Source organism: Podarcis pityusensis, assembly GCF_964106645.2.
Source record: "Podarcis pityusensis genome assembly, chromosome: 5".
In the NCBI taxonomy this organism is placed as follows: Eukaryota; Metazoa; Chordata; class Lepidosauria; order Squamata; family Lacertidae; genus Podarcis; species Podarcis pityusensis.
This window is the reverse complement of record NC_138032.1, coordinates 28,858,060-28,880,893: the sequence shown is the minus strand read 5'-3', so window position 1 is coordinate 28,880,893 and position 22,834 is coordinate 28,858,060. Positions and strand designations below refer to the sequence as shown.

At 41.0% G+C, this 22,834-nt stretch overlaps 2 protein-coding genes across 4 annotated transcripts in view; one reads left to right on the top strand and one right to left on the bottom strand.

The window, feature by feature from the left end:
• Positions 1-4,858, top strand: part of RHBDD1 (rhomboid domain containing 1) — a 33,782-nt gene extending 28,924 nt beyond the window's left edge. For all 3 annotated transcript variants that reach the window (XM_081006998.1, XM_081006999.1, XM_081006997.1), the window contains one exon: positions 4,704-4,858. In XM_081006998.1, coding sequence (XP_080863124.1) covers positions 4,704-4,816 — 113 coding nt within the window. In that variant the 3' untranslated portion in view covers positions 4,817-4,858. The remainder of the gene's footprint in view (positions 1-4,703) is intronic.
• Positions 4,859-12,638: 7,780 nt separating this feature from the next.
• Positions 12,639-22,834, bottom strand: part of COL4A4 (collagen type IV alpha 4 chain) — a 66,499-nt gene continuing 56,303 nt past the window's right edge. Inside the window, exons 39-46 of the mRNA XM_081007030.1 lie at positions 22,709-22,816; positions 21,815-21,970; positions 21,634-21,732; positions 17,958-18,092; positions 16,955-17,071; positions 16,087-16,275; positions 14,700-14,986; positions 12,639-13,417 (exon numbers count right to left, since the gene is read on the bottom strand). Coding sequence (XP_080863156.1) covers positions 13,154-13,417; positions 14,700-14,986; positions 16,087-16,275; positions 16,955-17,071; positions 17,958-18,092; positions 21,634-21,732; positions 21,815-21,970; positions 22,709-22,816 — 1,355 coding nt within the window. The 3' untranslated portion in view covers positions 12,639-13,153. The remainder of the gene's footprint in view (positions 13,418-14,699; positions 14,987-16,086; positions 16,276-16,954; positions 17,072-17,957; positions 18,093-21,633; positions 21,733-21,814; positions 21,971-22,708; positions 22,817-22,834) is intronic.

The following is a 22,834-nucleotide window of genomic DNA, read 5'->3' as shown; positions in this document are numbered from 1 at the left end:
TGTGAAATGTGTTTGGTTTGATATTTCCACAATAAATACTTTTTTATTTTATTTTAAGAAATAAGTTGTTGGCAACCAGGAAGAAAACATCCTAGACAGAAAGCAGTCTATTTACAGGTCACATTTTCCCCACATTTTTATATGTTGGGTTTTTTGTTTGTTATCAAACAAGATTTTTGTGAAAAGAAGCCTTTGTTTGCTTCTAGTGCTTGTTCCTTGCCTGAAGTTGTAAACCAACATTCTTGGTATTGTAGGGTTGCTATATGTCCTCTTTTTCCAGGACATGGCCTCTTTTTCATGGGTATGTAAAATAAGAGTTGTCATAGCGATCCATAATTGCTCTTCAAGATATGGCAACTCTAAATGTTTCACTGAAGCCAAATGATACGTCATAATCTTATTTGGGGATACATAAATGATACATAAAAATAAACGTTTGGATTATATGTTCAAGCAGAGATTTTAACATTACAAGAAAGGCCGTAAACATCTTGTGTTACCTATCAGGATTTTCTTGGGTTTGTTAACTTCAGTTTCTTATGCAGGTTCCTCATGGATATTGTTGGTGTCCCAGCTCCCATCAGCCCAGTCGGCATGACCAGTGGTCCAGGATGATGGACATTGTCATCCATCTGGAGGGCCACATGTTTCCTACTCACACCTACTCTAGGTAGTTCCTTATGTCCCCAAGAAATGCTAGAAAGTGATACTTCCTGGGTCAATGACTTGTGCTATTCCTATTGCTGCTCCCTGTAGGAAGGATGAAATTGACCATTTAGGTCTCCAAAGTTATAGTAAGAAAGCCTAGAGTTGTTGTACAGGGCAGCATTAGTGTAATCGGCTGATTTGAGATTCTTTGCCAGCATGACAGAACATATATCCATCCTGATGAGCTCAGTTCATGATGATCATGCTGAATAATTTTTTGTACTACTCTGGAACCCATTGGTCCTGTTCTTAGGACCATCCAAGGAATCCCTTTGTCAGGGTGCTATTGCCTTCTATAACCTGAGAACATTGTTCTTTTGCATCTTATGGCCTCACGCTCATTAGATCCTTGAATTAGCTTGACCAAATTGGATGTAGAGATACATAGAGGCCTCCCTTTCCCTATAATGGCAGAGCCTCATTGTCAAATTGTGGATGGTGGTAGAACTGGGCTTTGCTATGCCCTAGGACAGGTAGGGGATCTGTGGCCCTCCTGATGTTGCTGAATTATAGCACTAATCAGCCTGGCTAGCCTTCCCAGTGGTCAGGGATAATGTGAGTCACAATTCAGCAACATCTGGATGACCACCAGTTAACTATCCTGCTCTATGAGGATTCCTTCATCCAGCCCATGATAAATTGAACCGAATCCATCACATTTATGGAGTGTCTAGCTGTGACTAAGAATGAGTCAGCTGAAGTTGCATCTAGTCAAGACCAAGTAAAGATAGTTGGCAAAATTTGTAGTTGAGGCACTCATCGTTAATTGGGTTTTGGTCTATCACGTGTTCTGTGTTTTTATAACCTTTGACAGCCTCTTTTACTGGACCAATCTCTGCAAGAGCATTTATAGAGCACGTTGGATTGAGTGCTTTGTTTCAGTAAAATACATTTTCTTCCTCATTTTGTATTTCTCAAGTATTCAAGTCCCCCGTTTTATTCTCACTGTTGCATTCCAACTACCCTCTGTTCTCGTAATGCTAATAGTTTTATTGTGGAATTTTGATGACTCACACCTCATGTTACTATTTCTTAGATAACATTGTAGTCTGAACAAAAGTTTATTAACTCTTCTACAAGTAGCACACAGGGGTTTTGTGCAAGTCAGTGGCATACAATAACTGCATCTTTTAAAACTTCTAGACTGAAGTGTTCTTCATGCTCTATCTCAACTCATGATTGGGAAGGGTGTTATTTGCTTTGCAAATTTAACAAGCCTTTTTTAGAGTATGACCATCTCACAATGCACTCGAGAGTTCCAAGGTGATCTCTTTATGCTATTGAGTATAGGGTGTTCAAAATGATGTTTCAAAAACAAGTGCCAACAGTGGTAAATATTTTTTCGTAGTACTTCTGTGCAGTTCCCAGCTCTGACAAAATCTGTTAGCTAGCTGTTCTACATCAGGGTTAGGATGTCGGGTATGCTGCTAATCTTTCCAGAAAAAAAAGCACTCCTGTGCTGAATAGACCACATAATAGCAAGTTTCAGTTCTGAATTCAACAGTGGATTAGTAGAAAAAATGTATATCTATATATCCCAGTGGGCTTTCACTTTATTCTGTTTTAGATGAAACCCGATGTGACACAGAAAGTGCTAGTTGCTAGCAAATAATCCCTGGGTTTCAAACCAGCCAGACAATAAACAACTCTATAATATTCAGTGCTGCAGCTTCTGTAGAGCCCATCTGTTTCAAAATAAGCCTAATTCTGCTTACTATGCGGAATGCTTTGTTGACTGGAGTTTGTCCTACTTTCCTCTAATGTGTTGCCTGTGAGCCTCTGGTGCCATCTCCTGGAACTCCTGAAGCATGATCAGCATCTAAATTAATATTGTTCACTAGAGCAGTCACTATTTTAATTCTTGATGTTTAGATGCAGTAGAAACCTCCCATACATACTAAGTGTATGCTAAATTCGATTCCTTATTTTTGTATTTAGGCACAGATACCTTTTACTCTGAAAAATCAGAGCATATCTGACACATTTGCTGTCACGTTTACAGTGGTCCGTAAGAAGTTTCCAGTCCTGAATAAATGTCAATAATTTTTCTTTAATTAAACATGTTAACTTTGCCATCTCAGCCAAGTCCATGAGTTTTATCAGCCATTCCTCTATAGCAGGCATAGTGTTCCTTTTTCTTCAAGGTGATTAATTATTGTGTTTAATCTATCCTCCTTTCTGCCCATTGTACTACACAAGTCTTGCTCACCTAAAGCAATTGTGAGATCTGAACTACAATTATTTGCTTATGAACATTTCTCATTTCTGATTATTTCAGTCTTTCCTTCGTTCTCCTGGGTTTCTTGCTTCAAACATCCATATAAGGAAATTTTCCACCTTTAGCTGTCCCTTGCTATCCTCATGCTAGTAACTAAGGTTATGGTCCAAGCAAAGTGGGCTTGGAAGGGCCCTACGTTTTGCATATTGAACTGCATATTGGCACTGTAGGCTGCAATGTCATTTTTTTAAAACACTCTTCCATTTTGTGTAAATAAATATTCTAATTGTAGTAAATTGTATGGTTCTTGCTTATTTCCTCTAAATGAACAAGATAATATTGACGTTATTATAATTTTTAATTTTTTAAAAAAATTTATACCCACCTTCTTCCCAGACGGGGCCTCAAGACGGTTTACAGATAAAAATAAGAGCAGCTAAAAACATAGGGAAAAACATAGGAAGTGATCTGTGTGAATGCTTGATTTGTTGTTTTGCTTTGCTCATCTCCTTTCACATAATTCTCAAGAAGATTTATAATCATACAATATAAACAACAAAAATTGGTTTTAAAATAATACAACTAAACACCCAAGGCAGAGACATTTAAACCAAACAGCCTGGCTCTTCAGCTGACCATGCAGGGTTGGCAGAAACCTCAGAGAGCCACAGCTTCATGCACAGTTCTGTCTCCTGTATGCCTAATAACTCTTCTGCTGGATCAGGCAAAAGGTCCATCCCATTTCTAATAGTAGCCTGCCAGAGGCTCAAGCATAGCAACAATGGCCCTCCCTGCTCTTCGTCCTCAGAATCTGCTATTCAGAGAGACATTACTTGTGAACATAGATGTTTCAGTTAGCTGTCAGGTCCATCCATTACTATTAGCTACACCTTTTACAAATTTGTCTAGTCCTTTTTAAAGCTGCCTATAAACTGTTGGTAGTCAGCACAACTTGTAATAGCTAATGCAAAGGTACAAATCTTAGGTCCACCATCACTCTGGACCTAAAATGACCTCACTGCCCAATTGTTTTTCAAAATCAAAAGACCATGACTCTCTGAGCCATCCTTCTTCACTTATTTGGATGGTCACCCTAGTTGACAAAATCATAGATGTGTAGTTGGGAAGAGGAGCTCACCTCTTCCCTGCTTTAGGAAGTCCCAGTATCCTGTTGTTCTCATGAAATTGAATTGCAGCTTAGCTCGTCCATAAACTGCTAGCAATTGCTGCTTGTTCTTTTTTTCCAAAATGATAATTGAACACAGACAGTTTTTTTAAAATATTCAGGCAACACTGCATGGCCACAAACTATTTGTTCCACTGGAAATTCCTTTCAGCGATAGAAGAAATTACTTTGAGAGTGAGAGCTTAAACTGAACTTCTTTTCTCTTCTTGGGGTTGGAAAATTTGATGGCTACTACTGGAGTGTCTTCTACTGGAGACAAAAAGAGAGCACTGACTGAAAACTAGTGTGGGATATGAGGTGTGTATGGTGTGGTGGTCACCCCTTTTTATTACAGCAGTTGATGCATTTCATCACAGAGAAGCCAATGTAAGAAATTTCAAGGGGACGGGTGTCATATTGATGAGAAAGTGTAAATTGTTCCATTGACAAGTCTTTCTTTTGACTCAGAATTGTTACACATACTATAAAGCCTAGTATATTAGCAGCAGCAACTTTCTGACCTAACGTTATAAAACTATAAAAAATCCTCAGAAATATGCCTGTTGTAGATTTCGGAAGATGACAGTGATTGGTATTTGCTTTTCTTAACAGGCCCAAGACATTACGGCAATGAAAGGAGACCCTACGGCTTCTGGCTTCCACCGGAAGAGCCATCAGTTGAAGAACTTAGAAGGCAAAGACTTAATCGATTTGAGAGGTGGTAAAATTCTCAGGTCTCTAAAATATATAAAGGGCTCTTCCCAGTTGCCAGAGCACTGTCTGATCTTTATCAGTTTAGCAGTTTCTCAGAAAAAAATGTTTCCTGCAAATTATCGTACCAAGGTGTGTGGAAAATGTGCACTTGCTTTGCCTCTGGGCTTCCAAAGTTAAAAGTGAAGTTGAAAAAGTTTCTTTAAACCCTTACACCCTGCAAGGTACTTCCTTTTGGGATTACATTCAAAGACACTGCAGACAAAACCAAAGGGGATTTCTCGCTCCACAAAACTCAGTTCTTAAATTATATTGTATTTAGGTTTATTTTCTTTAACTCTGATAATCATTTGCTTGCGTTTTGAATATATACTGTGTGGATGCAAATGTATTATGAAAATGTTTGTTTTCTATTTGTAATCCTAAAAAAAAAAATCTGAGTACAATTGACTTGGAATATCTGTGCAAGCACAATTGAAGTGAAAGGGAAACGAGATGTGCAGGAACTATACGTGGGCAGCACCCATTCACTTGAGTGAGATGGGCTTGTGGCACGCTTTTCATTGTTGGATAATGCTGAGTCTTGCTTTATATTGAGCTCAGTGTGGAAGCTTCTGCCAGCTGCTTCTCTGCACAGAATTTACGTCTCAAATGCTCTGGAACAGAATTTGATGTGCCTCAGATAAGTTCAAGATACAGTTTAGGTCTTCTAGATAACAGCTTTTATCTGGCTAGGATATGCCCTCTTTAGATCTACTGATTGGTTAAACCCATCCATATTGTTTTCAGTATAATTTAAGAACTAAACATGGTGTGTAAAAAGAAGCTTCTGGCCGTCGTTCTGCAGTGCCTTTGGGCACAGTTGTGTGCTAGTGATGTATCTTTTTTAGGTAATAAAGTGACACTCAGTGTATAAATATATTAAAGTACTAACACTTAAATCTTTTTGTACACGAGAGGCCTGAACTTTGTATATTTTTCAAAGCCCAAGTAGGAGAACTTTCGTTGCCTTCAATCTTTTCAGTATTATTCATAGCATATTTAGATTCATCCTGTAAGTTTTATGTTCAAATGTGAGTTTACTTACTGACTGGGTTCTGTGCTTTTGAAGCATTGACACAACTACCTCTCCAAGGAGTTTTGTCCAGGATCTCCCTCTCCCTCTCCCTTTCTATTCCTCCCAGCCCCCCATATGCACATCATAAGTAACATCTGGATGTTAATGTAGCAGAAATATTGTTGACGTAATCTGCTTGTTTTCTGGATTTCATCAGCAGATCCTCAGTTTAAAAATATGAAAACATTTGAGATGCACAGGATATTGTTTGGATAGGCTTCAGTTTCGCATCTGTAATTTCCTTTATCAGTGTTGTCCCAAGAGAACCAAAATACAAAATGGGTTTTTTTCTTGCCAAGTGCTGAGAGCTCTAAATTTGGGAGAGATTTCAGGAATACAGTAATGGCACTACGTATAAATCTCTTTGGTCTCTGATGATTTTGTAGGTTTTTTTATATTCAGAAGTACTGATCCTGTACATAATTGAGTACTGGTTTTCATCTGCAATCTATACTGCAAGTGCAGCAAATGTTAGCTTGAATTTTTATTTTAAGATCTAGCTAGCATTTGTGCTGTTACATTTTCATCCTTCAGGAAAGAATCCTGTGACCACCTATGCTAACCTTCTTTGGGATAAGACTTGCATTTGGGGAAAGACTTGCATTGCTGCCAAAGGGAACTTACTTTTAAGTGGAAATAGCTTCAGAGGAGCAATATTCATCAGGACCACAACAGGAAAGTCCAGGATAATTACTTGTAAAGGTGCGTTTTATATATATATCTACCTTTGTGGCCACTGAATTTGCCATTACAGTGGTGCCCCGCAAGACGAATGCCTCGCAAGACGAAAAACTCGCTAGACGAAAGGGTTTTGCGTTTTTTGAGTCGTTCTGCAAGACGAATTTCCCTATGGTCTTGCTTTGCAAGACGAAACGTCTTGCGAGTTCTTGCGAGTTTGTTTCCTTTTTCTTAAAGCCGCTAAGCCGCTAATAGCCGCTAATAGCTGCTAAGCCGCTAATAGCCATGCTTCGCAAGACGAAAAAACCGCAAGACGAAGAGACTCGCGGAACGGATTAATTTCGTCTTGCGAGGCACCACTGTACATTTAGTCTTTACTAATTTTCTATTTTCAAACAGTAATACTTGAACCGAATCAAGTACTACTCATTTAAGAACATAAGAATAGCCTGCTGGATCAGGCCAATGGCCCGTCTAGTCCAGCATCCTGTTCTCACAGTGGCCAACCAGATGCCTAGGAAAAACTTTGGTTTCCAGCAACTGGTATTCAGAAGCATTCTTCTCCTTGAATGCTCTTCTCCATGAATTTGTCTAATTTTTTAGAGCCATCTAAGTTGGTGGTTATCACTGCCTCCTGTTTACTTATTGTAAGTTCTGCAAGTGTTACTGATGAAGATGCCCTCGACTTTTAAATTATTATTTTTAAAGCAACTCTACACAAGCTCCCGGAAATCATTTTGGTTAATCTCTTTTGAGGAATAGTGTTAGAAGAGGTGAGATTGAACATTCCTGTTCATTATATGTTTTGTCTCTGGTAATTATGGTTTGTGAATTAACAAGCAATCTTGTGATTTTTTTAAAAGAATAAAATATATATATTTCACACTTAAGCTTAAATAGGGCTGTGTTTTTGTGTGTGCATGTGTGTGTTTTGGCCCCTCAGCATAGCATTTTCTAATTGAGGAGTATCCCTGATAAAATGAACATGTATATAAAAAAAAATCTAATACTGATCAATTAAGTTACCTGATTTTCAGTTTCAAATGACTGTGGAAAGGTTGTCCTTAAATTTAGTGAATGAAAGCTCTGTTCTCATAGAAGAGTCATGCAGTATAATGTTTGTTTCCAAAAATGTGTTTGCTGTTGTGTAAATAATCAAATTATTTTCTCCTGGTGGCTTGGTAGAACAGCCACTGTATTCTGAGTGGTATTGGGGGAGATTGTCACATCCTTCCTGGAGTCTGAGGATACCTTTCAGCGTCACACTTTCATTCCATATTGTCTCCAGCTCATCCAAAAGAGCGTCTGTGTGGCAGCTAACTAGTGTATGATTCTTACCTTGAGTTTCGTTGCTGTAGCACAGTTGCCTTTGGAACGAAGAAGCAAGAGAGAGGAAATGATTGAACTTTGGGTTGTTACAACCTCTAACTCAATGCAACAGGTTGGTACCAAGGTGAGAGCCAGGAGACGGTGTATCCTGCTGCCTGTCTTTGACTTCAGACATCACATCAGTGATATGGCCCTTGCTCTTCATCTCTCACACACCTGAATGATGTGCCAAGGAGGCCCTATCAGCAGTATCAGTCCCTTAGTGAGCCTTTGGGTCAGTGAGACAGTCAAGACCCAAGCATGACCACCCCTGCTGGTAAGAATAAGAATTTGGTTTGGGTGATCTTCCCTTTGTCACTCTGATGCCTCTTGGGTATCCATAACATCTCCTTTTCTCCCCAATTTGCACTGGACCTGTCACTAGAGAAGGCCAGAGTGTCTGCATGACATCTGGTCAGTTATTGTTCTTGCACTCCAGTTTGAGTGCTCCCGTGTATTTTATCTCAAACAATTTAGTTTGAGCAAAGGTTGGTTGTGTGAAGAACGGTTGTCCCTCTCAGCAGTGTGGCTGATTTTTGTGGGCTGCCTGGAAGATTCCGAAACAGAGAAATACCTTTCATGGATCAACCCGGATGGACAGCTTTCTGTACAGGGTTTCAAGGTGAGGCTTTGTTTCTCATTGCAACTGCCTAGGATCCTCAGCTTGAAAAAGATATTTGGATCCGTTAGCATCCATAGCTTGTATTCTGGCTTGAATCTGATAAATTGCAAAAGTGGAAGTGTTTGAAACTTGCTTCAGCCTTCACTGAGGTAACTGCATGCCTTGAAAGCTACTTCAGAGGCTTTGCTTCTTGCATCTCGTTCTGAGGGTTTCTGAAGCAGCCTGCAAGGCATGTATGAATGACAGCCTATGTTTAGCAATGGCAGGTAGTAACACCAACATCCCACACATACTATTGCAACAGTACTATGAACTTCTGGGAGCATAGGATTTTGGGATTAGTTAGTGTTTGTTCAACAAATTTGGGCCTACAGTGTATGTACCGGTATATCTGATTTTGTGATTGGGACACATCTGTGATGTGCTTGAAATATAGACCAAAACCAATACTTGGACATTTCTCTATGGTTTCTTTCAGTTACCTGTGGTTTGTGTACTCTCTAGAACACTGAAGAGAAGTCTGTTGAAAACAACAACAAATATATATCCCCTTGAACCTCAAGGGAGAATAGAATTCCAATCAATTTAGAGGGAAGAAACAGACACCACAGGGAAAACATAGGAAGGAATGTTCCCTGCGGATGGCTCCATTCTCTGTGTAAAAACAGTATTTTAAAAAAATGTGCCGTGAAATATTGCTGTTCATTTAAAGTGGAGGATAGTATTTCAGTGACAGCCTAAGCACTGACTGTGGAAGTTACCATGGCAACAACACATTTGTCATGACAGCACTGCAAATTGGCATATAAAGCCAGAATAAATTGTCAAAGCATGAGTAGCTTGGAATGCACAAACATCCATGCTCACTTTATTTTGCATGAAAACAAAACAACAGTTGTAGTTTTTTCTTTCTTATGCTACTTGTTAAGCCTTCGGCCTCTTTAAAGTGCTTTTATCTGTAACACTTTGCAGACTGGGAGTGAGGATTCCCCCCCCCCCCCCGCTTCCTATTTGACTCTTGGTTTTATTTTAGGGAAACACACTTAACGAGGTCTGTTTATAGGTGAACATTCAGCTAACTGTTCATGTGGAGCTGAAAACTATTATCCCAAACTGTTTCATGTAGAAGAAACATTAAGTCATGACTGTTGCAGGAAGCACAGGCCAGTTTTATCTCTAAAACAAGCTTTTTCTATTTTTAAAACTATCGAGCAACTTGGAAGGAACTTAGGATGGGAGTCTGGCTTGCCTCAAAGGCCAACTTACTGGCCAACCCATTGTTGTCTGTTGTTCACTCATCTTACCTGGTGCCTCTTGGCATTTGAGCAGACCATTCTACACCCTTTTTGAACCACTGTTAGAAATTCTGGTCTCAGTCATTACTGTGCCCCAGCAGGTTACAGTGGAATCAAGGAAACCTTTTACCTTTATTGCCCCTTCTTGAGGTAGGCAATTATTAGTGCCTTGCTTCTGCTTGCTCTCTCTTTCCTATTTCCCTAGTCTTGTTATCTCCCAGCACCACCACCCAGCCCCAAATTAGTCCAGCCCTATGTCATTTGCATTCAAGTCCCTCCCCACCCCTGCCCTTGGGTATATGTCTCCACTGCTATTTTGTCAGGTTTCATAGTCCGTGCCTTTACTCCACATAGAACAGTTGCTCTGTCTGCCTCTTATTTCTGCTACAGGAAATGCTTAAATTTATGGTCCAGGCAGTATAGGTTTAGGTAGCCTGTGTTAATATGTAACCACTAGCCATCTTGCTGTCTTATAGTCTGTACTTTAAGCTGCAAATCACTTTTACTTTTTGTCTACCATATGTGCAAATACTATAGGCGGTATCCAAATAATGCATTTCCTGCAGGATTTCCTGTTGTGCGACAGAACTCCTCCCTACACACCCCCTCAATATGCTCTAGAGATTTGCCCAACACTGCAGAGCAGTGGGGAGGGTGCAAAGAGGCAGGGTTCCAGCCACAAGGTTAGTTGGAATTCACCCACTATAATATTCATTTATCTTCGCATTTGTTGGCTCTTGCTAGTTCTGCCAAGTAAGCAAGACAGTAATATTTTTTAAGTGATCATTGCTGTAGCTTCTGTGACATGCACTCATCTGCAATATGATAGTTCTGTGAAAGCTTGTGTATAGGCTGAACAAGAGATCTGGTTAACACCTCAGGTGGGTTTGACCTAGCCTGTTTGTTGAATTAACATTCCAAGCAGGCAAGGTGGTATTTTTCCTGTTGTCTGTATTTTAATGTTTTTCATGAATGAAAGCTATTTTTAGCACCTTTGTTTTCTTTTTCTTGTTGATAAATATCAGGCCAAAAACCAACTATGCCCATTGTGTGGTGGATCTGGTGACCTGAAGATCATATTGTAGTTTAGGTCAGATTTTCAGCACTGTTTACGGGGGATTAGAGGCTGTATTCTATTTCCCCTATTGCTCATCCTTTCTTGCCAAACAGCTGATTGAGGGGAATTTTGCTTTTTAAAAGGGCTGCATGCATGCGTCCCTAGATACTTCTTATGTACTCTGTGGCATGTCCCTTGAAGAGGATGTGAAGGATGGACTGTTGATGAATGGCTGTAATAACAGTGCAGCAGAAAAAAATATAAAATGATATAAATAACTCAAAATAAATGAAAACATAAAGATACTCAGACTGGCTTCTCAGTGACCCGCCTGTGTATAGTAATATAAAAACCCAGTTAAACAAGCTCTTCTCCAAAGGGCTGCTGTCCACCCATTCATTAGCTACCTTAACAGGAGGGTTCTTTAGATAGTTTCCTCCAAGGATGGGAAATCAGAACAGCAAAGCAGGCACTGGTAAGCCAGTTGCCTCTTGTAACCAAGGATTGCACAGTGTTCAGTAAATGTCCACTTTACCTTGCTTCCCAGTTGGAACTTGAGGGGGAATAGGGAAATCTGTTCTTGATGAAGCTTGGTTATGAAAGTATTCTACATTACAAGAAGTAACTGCATTATGAGTTATTTCCTATGTACATCTACCTAAGAATAAGTCCTGTTGAACTTAGAGGAACTTACTTAGCCATGCATTGGATGCATTGGATAAGAATCATAGCAGTGCTTGGTTAGAGCACAAAATATGTGGTTGCTTAGAATCTGTTCACTTATCAGTCCAGGCCAAAATGCTTGGTTTTAAGCCATGTTAGCCCTTCTTGCCTTCACCAATGTGCTCTTCCAAGCCCACATTCCTAACAGGGCCACACTGCTGTCTAAGCGACACCTACACTGTCTTGGTCATGTCCACAGAATAGAAGATGGCAGGATCCCCAAGGACGTGCTCTATAGGGAGCTGGCTTCAGGTATCAGGCCCATTGACAGACCAGCTCTGTGTTACAAAGATGTCTAAAAGTGTGACTTGCCTGTAGGGTTAGTATAATTTAATTAGACTCCTCAAGTGAAAATGATGCACACACGACTTGTAAAAATGGAGATAACACCATATGAGAAAATGTTTCATATGTATTCTCATTCTTTGCGCTGATTTACAAGCATTCAAATTGTGATCCCTGAGGATGCAACCACATGGGGAAAGTACCGTATTTTTCTGTGTATAAGACTCCCCCATGTATAAGACAACCCCTAATTTTTTTTACCCAAAATTAAGAAAGTGCACCATGCACTATCCGTGTATAAGACGACCCCTTATTTTAAACTTCAAAAATTTAGGAAAAAATATAGTCTTATACACAGAAAAATACAGTAAGTATGACTTGGCTCTATTTGTGGCAGTGTCACAACCTCCTGGCAGAAATTTGCTTAAGCGTGCTGGCTTTTCATGCTTACATGAATTGCATCCGTGACACTGCTAGGTCAGACCTAATAAAAATAGTTTACGACTAATAAAGTGTCTCAGTCATCAAGGTGTTGTATAAACAGTATTAAAAACATAAGACTGGGCTTGCCTGCAGGCTTGTAGTTTAAGGAGACAAGAGGGAAATAAAGGGGGAAAAGCTCCAAGAAAAAAAGATGGATGAGGGTGATAGATGATCTATTCCCTATGGCAGCAAAAAATAAGTCAGGAGATGGTTTGTTTTTTATTTATTTATGTATTCCTACATTTACACCCCATCTTTCTTCCAGTGAGTTCTAGTGGGTGCATGTCATTCTTCCCCTTCCCCTTTTATCCTCACAATGCTCTGTGTGGCAGGATAGGCTGAGAGCCAGTGACTGGCCTAAGATCACCAAGTTGAGGTTCATGGCTGAGTATGGATTTGAACCCTGTTCTCCCAGGTCCTAGTCCAGCACTCTTAACCATTACCCCACACTGGCCCTCCCATCCTGCTGGCCTTTGCAAGTGGGCTTATGCTTTGGGGCTCATAAAGGACATTAAGCTTTCCATACATTTCTAGCTAGCACAGCTACAATGCCTCTTAAAGTGTCGCTGCACAGGGAGTGGGACTTGAGGAAGAAGTATAGTTCCATGGTTTGACTGGCTTAAACTTCTGCAGATGTGGCCAAAGGCTTGAACGGCAGTGCACAGTTTCACATAAGATTAGCACCACATGCAACTTTCACTTTGGTAAACGGTCGGGTTTCTTTTAGCCATATTTCATGCAGACCTGGCATCTACCTACATTGCGGCGTTGTTCTTGCTCATCTTTGAGAGTCTCTGAGCGAGGGACTGAAGTAAACTGCATCTCTGGGTTTACAGTACTTAACCAGAAGCTGTATTCATTGGTAAAAAATTGGCATGTCCCTCGCTGCCCCTGGCATTCAATGAAGGGTGCTGATCTGAAGTCCTCAAGGCAGCTTCCAGTTGACATGAGAGACTGTCCACCTCCCTGGTCACCAGATCCAGTGTGCTGAAAGAAACAGGCAAAAGAGGTGGAAGTTATCTCACCCTGTACAGTTTTACTCAGTAGCCAATCTCACTGAGCTCAGTGAGACTCATTTGGATAAGACTGCGTAGTGAACACAATATAACTTTCTTACAACTAAATCTCTTTTAAATCGTAGTACTGACCAACAGAGTTGGCATTTCTCATAAGGCAAAATGAATTTTGCGATAGCTTCTGCAGTTTTCATTTTGGGGTGTGAATGGTGATAAAGAGAATTGATTTTGGCCTATGGTTTATGTCAAAACCAATCTTCATCTAATTAGAACTTGGAGCTAACTGTTGGTTGGCAGGATACTCTGGACTCAATTCAAAGTCTTGTGTTTGATCTTTGAAATTCTTCATAGCTCAAGAACACAAGTACCTGAAGAACTTGCATCTTCTTCCCATACATAATTACCTGTGCCCACAGTTTGCTTTATTTATAAAAATATTTGCATTAAAAATATCATTAAAAATATCGAAGTGGTTCCCAGTGATGCCAGACTTAGTGCGGACACTTGATCAGCACACCCAAACTCCTGAGCTCATTGATCTGCCAGTCTCAGCCTCCAGGAGTAATTCTACTGAATGGCTAAATTTTATAACACCAAACATAAAACAATACAATAAAGCCAGTAAAAAGTTAATAATCTGATGTCATTTTTTTATGCCTCTGCAAGCTGAAATAAAGGAAGTGTCTGCAAGAGAAAAGGTCTCAGCAGCAGCCCCTTGCTTGGAGGCACAGACTATGTCATTTTAGAAGCAGATGAAGGCCATACAAACATTTAAAATCAGATCCATTTATCTCTTAAGTTGCAGTGGTTATTTGCTGTTGGCATGGTTTCAACTTTATCTCAATTTTAGTCTAATTCTGCTCATTAGAACTGTAGTTTGCATTTTATAGTTCTCTTGTTTTTATAATGCGCTGTGCATTGCCCAGAGAAAGTTATTGGGCAACTGATAAATACAGTAACACAAATAGAGACAAGATAAGGAACCAAGATGGCAAACTGAAGGAGTGAAACGTCTACAGTCAATTAGCAAATGACAAATCAGTTGAGCATTTTGCAGATCTTGCTGACAGCTCAATCCTATGCATGTCTACTCAGAAGACTGTCCCACTAAGTTCAGCTGAACCTTCTCCCAGGTAAGTGTGTTCTCATTCATTCATACATTTTATTCAATTTACAGGCTCAGTTTCAGTGATTAGCTAGCATGGTTAGATCCAAATAGTTCCATAGAAGAGCCAAGTAATATTCAATCTTACCATTAAAAATGAGTAGCCTATCCATAGGCTTCCCCAGTTTGATGGACAGGGAGGAATAGATTGATCTTGACTATGAACTGCAACAGCTTGGGCAGGAGCCTCACAGACAGCACATCTGCTAATGTAAGGTTGTATTTCTTCTTCAGAGAGGGGCATCATGGGTAAAGGAGCTGCGCTTGACAGCCAGTAAGATTTATCATTTCGACTTGCATAGTAGCAGACCTGATGGATATTGCAATAGGCAAAGGGCATGGTGCTGAACACAGGGAGACAAGATCCAGCGAGACCTAGAATAGATGGTGGGGGACATGCACACATATAATTACCAATCCAAAACACTTGAAGTTCTTATTAAAGAACAGTTTAAGTTAGTCTTGAGCCTTATTCCACATCAGCACTACGCAGCCAGGAAAATTTTTGATGCATAAGGGCTTTGGGTGGGTTTACAGTATCTGGAGGTGTCTGGAAATTTCAACAGCAATCATTGTCACCTGTGTCCAAGGAAAGCTAGGTACAGAGAACACATGTTCTCATGCTGTGGGTGTGTGTGTGTGGGTGTGTCGTGCAGTCGAGAGTTTTCACTTCACTTGTTTAAGTTATGCAATCCTCTAACCTCTGGGAATGTTAGAAAATAAATGAAAATGTAATTCACTACCTTCAAAATTGGAAAAGGTGAGTGAGAGTACCATACACTAAACATAAAATGTCCCAGATTCAAATCCCTGGCACCTCTAGATATTGCCGGAAAATACCTTTGTCTGAAACAGAGTACTAAAGCTATTATTAAAAGACTGCAAATTTGCTACTGTGCTTAATTCCTAAAATTCAACTTGTAGCACCTTGGGATTGAATGCCCAGTTCACTTCAGAACTTGCTTGTTTTAAAACAAATGTCTTTTCTGCTGATGTAGTACCGTGATTTTAATGTCCTGGTCCATTTCATTGTTAAAGTAATGCTTAAAACTAGCAAATAAATATATAGTAACTTGCAGGTGTGCTCAAGCATATAAATATCTGTTGCAAATAGACCAAAAATTAAACCTCCCAGGTTCACCACAGACAACAAGGATGAGTTTTGCACCCAGCAGAAATAATGAAGGTTTGAACGGGAAAGAAGAGCCTCTGCAGGGAAGCGCAGGTCGAATAGCATAGGTTGACACTCTTGCGCTAAGGCTCTCGAGGAAAGGCCCTAGCTGGTCACATCAGTTTCTAAGCATGCTTTATAGATAGCACATACGACAATGAAAGGTTGGCCAATTCCAATATTGGCTCCAAAAAGATACATACCTACTACCCCAGATTTTAATGTTATATGCAACCATTTGCAATGAAAAATGCAGAGAACCACTGCATTTTCTTTCTTTAAGGAGTGATATTGCAGTCCTCACCAAGATCTTGATTATGGGCCTTCTCCTGCCCTTCAAGATACAGCAGGCTATATCCAGTCCACAACCTTGGCATTCCCTCTGGGCACAGGGGGACTTGATCTGATTGACTATGAACAACAATCAGGAACCCACCAACAACTCTTGTGTCAGGCCCTGGTGGACCTGGCATTCCAATTTCACCTGGAAAACCTTGCAGAGAAAAGGTAGAGAATATTCCATTTAAAGGTGGGACACATTAAAGAGATGCTTTTCTATTCTTCAGAACAGACTTGATTGAAGCATGCAAGATCCCAGGGCCTCAGGTTTTGAATTTAAAACCAATCCTCAGAGGTTGGAGCCAACAAAATCTTTAAGTCACATTACAGTTGTGTTGTGAGAAGGCAGTTGTTTCTGAATATGCAACACACAGGGAAAGGCGGCTTATCTCTCCCCTACCTAACCACAAATGCAGCGAAAATGCTGTCCCCCACAAACTATGAGCCTTAGAAAGAATTCCCACTGGTGCCAATAGAAACTTTTTCTAAGGCTTGCTGCTGCACTGGGTGGAGCAATTCTTGTTGCGATTGTGGCTGGGGCATGGATGAACTAAACCTCCTATCCTGTGCTCTGTTCATAACCACCTCAGTGCCTGTAAGTAATTAAAGAGGGGGGATGAAAATAAAAGCTACATGCTACACATTTAGCATAACATATAACTTGGCTGTTGGATTCTTTGATATGATACAATAGCAACTGAGCAGCTGAATGCAGGTTCTATTAACAGTTTTGGCTAAGAGCCATTACAACCAGGGCAAAAAGTAAGAGAAATCATTTGCAAAGCTAGTACTTTCCCCAGAAGTATGGCAAATGACTGTGGCAGAATACTTACCTTGTAGTCCTGTGTATCCTTTTTCTCCTATGTTACCTTCATCACCAGGGGGTCCTGGTGGCCCAGGCAAGCCATCTTGACCCTGTTGACCCAATAACCCTTCTTCTCCTTTCTCTCCTGAAATATAATACAGTGCATTCATGTCTAAATGCAACTATAATTAGTTATTGTATTAATAGATTACAAATCTAACATTAAACAGGTATGTTTGTTTTCTCTGAAGTAGTAATAGTTTCGTCTTTCTTGAAATTATTCGAAACAGTCCTTTCATTTTATTTTTTTAAAAAACCTTAAAATATATTTCACACTCTAGAATGCTCTAGAATTCTTGGCCAGAGTATGGGCGGGGGTATAAGTAATAAATTATTATTATTATTATTATTATTATTATTATTATTATTTTATTAAAACCAGGGATGAGGAACCTGTGACCCTCTGGATTCAGCTGCCATAGTTGAGGAAATCAGATGAAGTGGAGGGATTTGGGGATGAGTTGAGCTTCCTGTCCAAGCCATGTCACGGTGTCAGAAGAAAGTACTAGTTTAAAACAGGGATGGGGAACTTGCGGCTGTGAGGAGGAGCTGCCACTATTTGTTTGTTCTGCTACAACCTATTGAAATCTTTACACAGTGCACAGTTAAACTACGGAACTGACTATCCCCAAATGTAGTGATGATCACCAACTTGGAGGGGTTTTAAAGGGGAGACTTTAGATTGATTCAGCAGGGCTCTTATGTCCTTAAAGTGCTATGATAAGTTGTGGTCTCTTTTGTAAAGCTATCCGACTGGCATCAGATAAAAATATGTGCTTAAATAACAGAATGAATAGGAAATGTAACAGAGGAGGTTGATGTTCTTCATCAATGCAACCCAAACTGAAGCCAACATGGAGTTGTGTAGACTTCACTGGGATAGGTGAGCTGAAAGGATGATACATGAAAGGGTTCGTGGTGATTCTGTCTCTTCCCTACCACAAACATTGCAGACACACAGAATTACTTACCTGGGGGGCCAGGGAAGCCTGCTGGCCCTCTTAATCCCATGACACCTGGTGATCCTCTTGGGCCCAATACACCAGGAGGCCCTGGAATCTTGGGACATGAGGAATAATCAACACTTCCAGGTTCTCCTGGGTCACCTGAAACAGGAAAGGACTTTAAAACAGGAGTTAGGTCATAATCATATACACACTTACCTGGAATTGAGTCCCACTGAATCCAATGGAACTTGTTTCTGAGCAGGCATGTAAGGGATTGTACTGTTAAATAGAAAGGTTGGACCCAGAAACAAGGTTGGTAGGCAGAGAATTTATATAAACTCCCAAGGTAATTCAGTATGTGCCAAGCGTTTGAGAAACCACCCTTTATGTTATTGCTACAGGTTCAAGTGCATAAATGACCTAACACAAATAAATAAATAGGAGGGAGAGATCAAGTGTATAATGTGATTGGCTTTCCACATAACACTATGCTTTTGCTGCAGCAGTAGCATTTGCGTTATATAGACTTTATTGGAGAATGACTTTGTTACAAGAGGAGGGTCTCACTTGGGGAAAAGCAAATGTTTATTCACTTTATTTTTTAATTTTAAAAAAGGAATGATACATTCCAATGCTAGTGATTTGCACACATTTTCCTCCAGTGTTAGGAAAAGTAAAAAATATGTAAGGGCTCAAATATCACAGGACATAGATGATAGGGAACACTGTAAAGGATTGTAATACAGAATTTCACTCTGGCTCCTAAAAACACCATCTTGCTGCCCAGGAAATTCAGTATATTTTCCAGTACTGGTCTGTGAGCGCCACTGCAGCAGTATGGAGCCATGGGAATTTTCAGAGAAGCAATAGAGGGTCATGACTTTTTTGGCACAGAGGTGCAGAGTAAATCACAACATGCTTAGAGGGCTGATCACATGCCTCACTTCCAAATGTTCACTTAAAAATACGTTCCATTTCTGCATCTATTTTTATTTTGCATGAAAATTTGCATTTAAATATGTTTTACAAATAATTTTTGAAGTATTTTCTTTCCTAAATGAGTATTTCTAAGCACATTATTATCTAATATATACTGTATTTTTCGTCCCATAGGATGCTCCGTCCCATAGGACGCACCTAGTTTTTGGGGGGAGAAATAAAGGAAATTTCCCCCCCTTTATCCCCCCCCCAAACCAGGTCGGGGAAACCAAATGAGGTCGGGGAACAGTGGTATGGCGGCGCTCTGCCTCCCCGCTCTCCCCCAAGCTTGTGGGGCTGGCCGATGTCTGCCCGGCGCGTGGGGCGCTCTGCTTCAGGGCGCCCCACGCGCCGGGTGGCAGGCTGCTATCTGCAGCCTAGGGAGCCCTGTGGGAACTCCTGCGGGCTCCCCAGGCTTGCTGATAGCTTCCTGAAGCCTGGAGAGCGAGAGGGGTCGGTGCGCACCGACCCCTCTCGCTCGCCAAGCCTCAGCGAAAGCCTGTATTCGCCCCATAGGACGCACACAGATTTCCCCTTCATTTTTGGAGGGGGAAAAGTGTGTCCTATAGGGCGAAAAATACGGTACATGTTAGAACACATTTTGATATTTTTTTGAGCTGAGAATTAGACCACAAAAGTGCTAAATCTGAAGGATAGCTACCTTCCAATCTGCACATTAGTTCAGAAGATGTGGATCAGATCAGTTATTAGCAATTTGAACTAAAAGACTAAGATCTTAGCATGAAGGAAAATAAATTGACACTCAGAGAAACTTTTTCACTTGAACACACACCAAAGCACTCATCCTTCTCTAAGCTTACCTCTGCAACCTGGTGGATTGAATGCCAAGAATTTGTGACAGCCATTTCACATGCAGGAGGGAGACCAGCACCGTGCAGATGGTTTAGAACAAGAATGCAATTAGAACAGTGATAGCTTGCACATGGCATTATCATTTCCCCCAACATGATTGTGACAAGACATGGGAGCATCTGTCTACAGTGAGTGAATGACTTCAAAAATTAATGTCTACATAATAAAAAAAGGATAACTGCCTCCCTGAAGGATAAGGAAATGGGTATCCAAGGCTATCCATCTCCTCCAAAGGTGGTGTGAAGCAGCTTGTTTTTCCTCACTGCAGTGATGCCACTGAACTTGTCCCAAAAGCACCTGTATCAGCTTCCTTAAGACTTTTTAGCAGGAACTAGGCTGTGTCATCCTCGTTCCCAGCTAGTAAAAACCCAAAGGGTCCCTAACTAGCCCACCCAATGCTCCAAAATGTGGAGATCATGGGGAGAAAAGAGGAAACAGTGAAGGAAAAGAAGCTTTTTAAAAGCTCTTAATTTGGTCACACTGTAGGAGCCTGACCAACGCTCTTGCCTATCGATTCAGACAGAGCTGCTCTGGGAGGTGGGAGGTGATTCCTCCCAAAAGAAGTCCTGTGCTCCGCCCTTGGAGCCCTGTAGGAAGCACCATCCCAATGGTGGGAAATGCCATCCAGGAACTTTTCTATAGACTGCCATGAACCTTCGTTTTCACTGTCCTCTGATTTTGCAATCTTCCTTTCAGCTTGATTGCAACACTGCTGGGCTAAAAACTATTTCAAGAAAAGGCCTGTCATTCAGTACCATTAAATACCTATGCCTTTACTAGAAATTAATACGTAAGTAAATGAAAAACAAACAAATGTTAATAGCTTACAATTCAGTAAGTATTATTACAGTTATAAGTATTATTACTGTATTATTCTCCAGCATCCTTTTCAGGCATTCCTTTCGTATACAATATGTCCTTAATCTTAATTTTTTAAAAAAATGGTAGATTTAAAAAATCAAACTCTTTCATAAGCTGTGTATATTTGTCACTTAAATCAGCATTTGAACAGGTGAGTGAAGACCTCATGTATTGCATGCTAAGTATGCATAGCATTTAATCCACAGACCTGCTACATCACAGAATTTGTTGCTGAACCAGTACTCAGCCAATTGAACAATGTGACCCACGTTGCTATGAAAGGACAGAGTAGAACTTCAGTGCTACTGGTAAATTCTCCTCTTCCAGATGTGTTATAGCAGTCATATGTATAAGCAGAGACGGGTTTAGAAAGCAGGAGGCAGGACTTGGGATGCACTGTAAAGGTAAAGGGACCACTGACCATTAGGTCCAGTCGTGGCCGACTCTGGGGTTGTGGCGCTCATCTCGCTTTATTGGCCGTGGGAGCCGGCGTACAGCTTCCGGGTCATGTGGCCAGCATGACTAAGCAGCTTCTGGAGAACCAGAGCAGCGCACGGAAATGCCATTTACCTTCCCGTCGGAGTGGTACCTATTTATCTACTTGCACTTTGAGGTGCTTTCGAACTGCTAGGTTGGCAGGAGCAGGGACCGAGCAACGGGAGCTCACCCCGTCACGGGGATTCGAACTGCCGACCTTCTGATCGGCAAGTCCTAGGCTCTGTGGTTTAACCCACAGTGCCACCCGCGTCCCAGGATGCACTGTATTAGCTGCCTAATCCTATTTGCAGTGTGGATCTGCTCCATTCTTCTGGCTTAGGATATTTGCTTTATGTGTGGGTTGCAACTAAGAAAATCTACTGCAATGCCCCCCCCTCTCTCACTAGCTGTGTGGCTGGGTAGAGCATTGCAAGATTGCTGCAAACATGACCAAATGTGGATTCAGAATGGCCACTGCATATAGCAAGGTATAAAAAATGTTAGGTATTACCTTTGGGACCCATACGACCAGTTGATCCTCGCAAACCTTGATCTCCAGGCTCTCCAGGGGCACCAGGAGGTCCCTGTGGGCCAGGATTTCCCGTTGGACCTTAACAATGAGAATTCGGATGAATTAAGAAAGTTCTGTTATTGGATCTGCTATATGCTAAACCCATTATCTCAAGCCATACCTTTTGAGCCTTCTCTTCCTTGATTTCCCGAGATACCTTTAGGTCCAGGTTTGCCAGGAGGACCAGGAGCCCCAGGTGCCCCCAAAGCCCCACAGTCACCTGGGTCTCCTTTAATGAGAATAGTCTTCCCTGGAGGACCAGGTTTGCCAGGGAGACCTGGAACGGAAATTAAGTATTGTTGGAATAAACATACCAAGCAAGGATAGGGGGCTGAAGCAGGCTTGTGCACATGTCTCCTTAACAATTGGGAGGTGGGGATTGTGGTCTTTGGACAGGAAGGCAGAACAGCATTCAGTATCCTTTGGTTGGATCATAAGAACACAGGAAGTTGCCATACAGAATATGACTACTGGTCCTTGTAGTTCGGTAATATCTCCACGTAGGGTGGGTCATGTGGTGACCTCCAAATGTTGTTGGACTACAGCTCCTATCAGCTCCAGAAAGCATGCCAATGATCAAGGAAGATGAGAGTTGTGGGACACATCTGGACGGCACCACACTGGCTATATTGACTGAGAATAGCCCTCCAAAGTCCTTCACCCCAGTCCTACTTGGGAGATCCTGAAGAGTGAACCTGGGAGCTTCAATCAACATTATTTACCACTTACAGTAGCTATAGCCCTTCAACCTGATTCTTCAATTTCTCGTATCTGGTTTAGGAGCAGCCAACAGTTTACATATAATCTTTGTGTGCTGTTGTTGTTGTTTAAAAAAAAAAGGCCTTCAAAGTGGTTTACAGAATAAAGGCATAGCAAAGTTAATTATTTGATTAGTTTCTCCAAAAGGAGGACCCCCTCCTGCTCTCAAACTCAATTGGAAAATAACATTTCTGCTACATGTCCAGCACATAGGAGGGTTTGTTCTACTTTAACTGCTTTATTATGCCAGTCATACCTCTAACACCATCTAATCCAGCAGGGCCTTGGTCACCTGGAGGCCCAGGAATTATATTTACAGAAGGCTGTCCCATAGGACCGGCAGACCCAGAAGCACCTGGCTTGCCTGTAAGAAGAAGAGAGT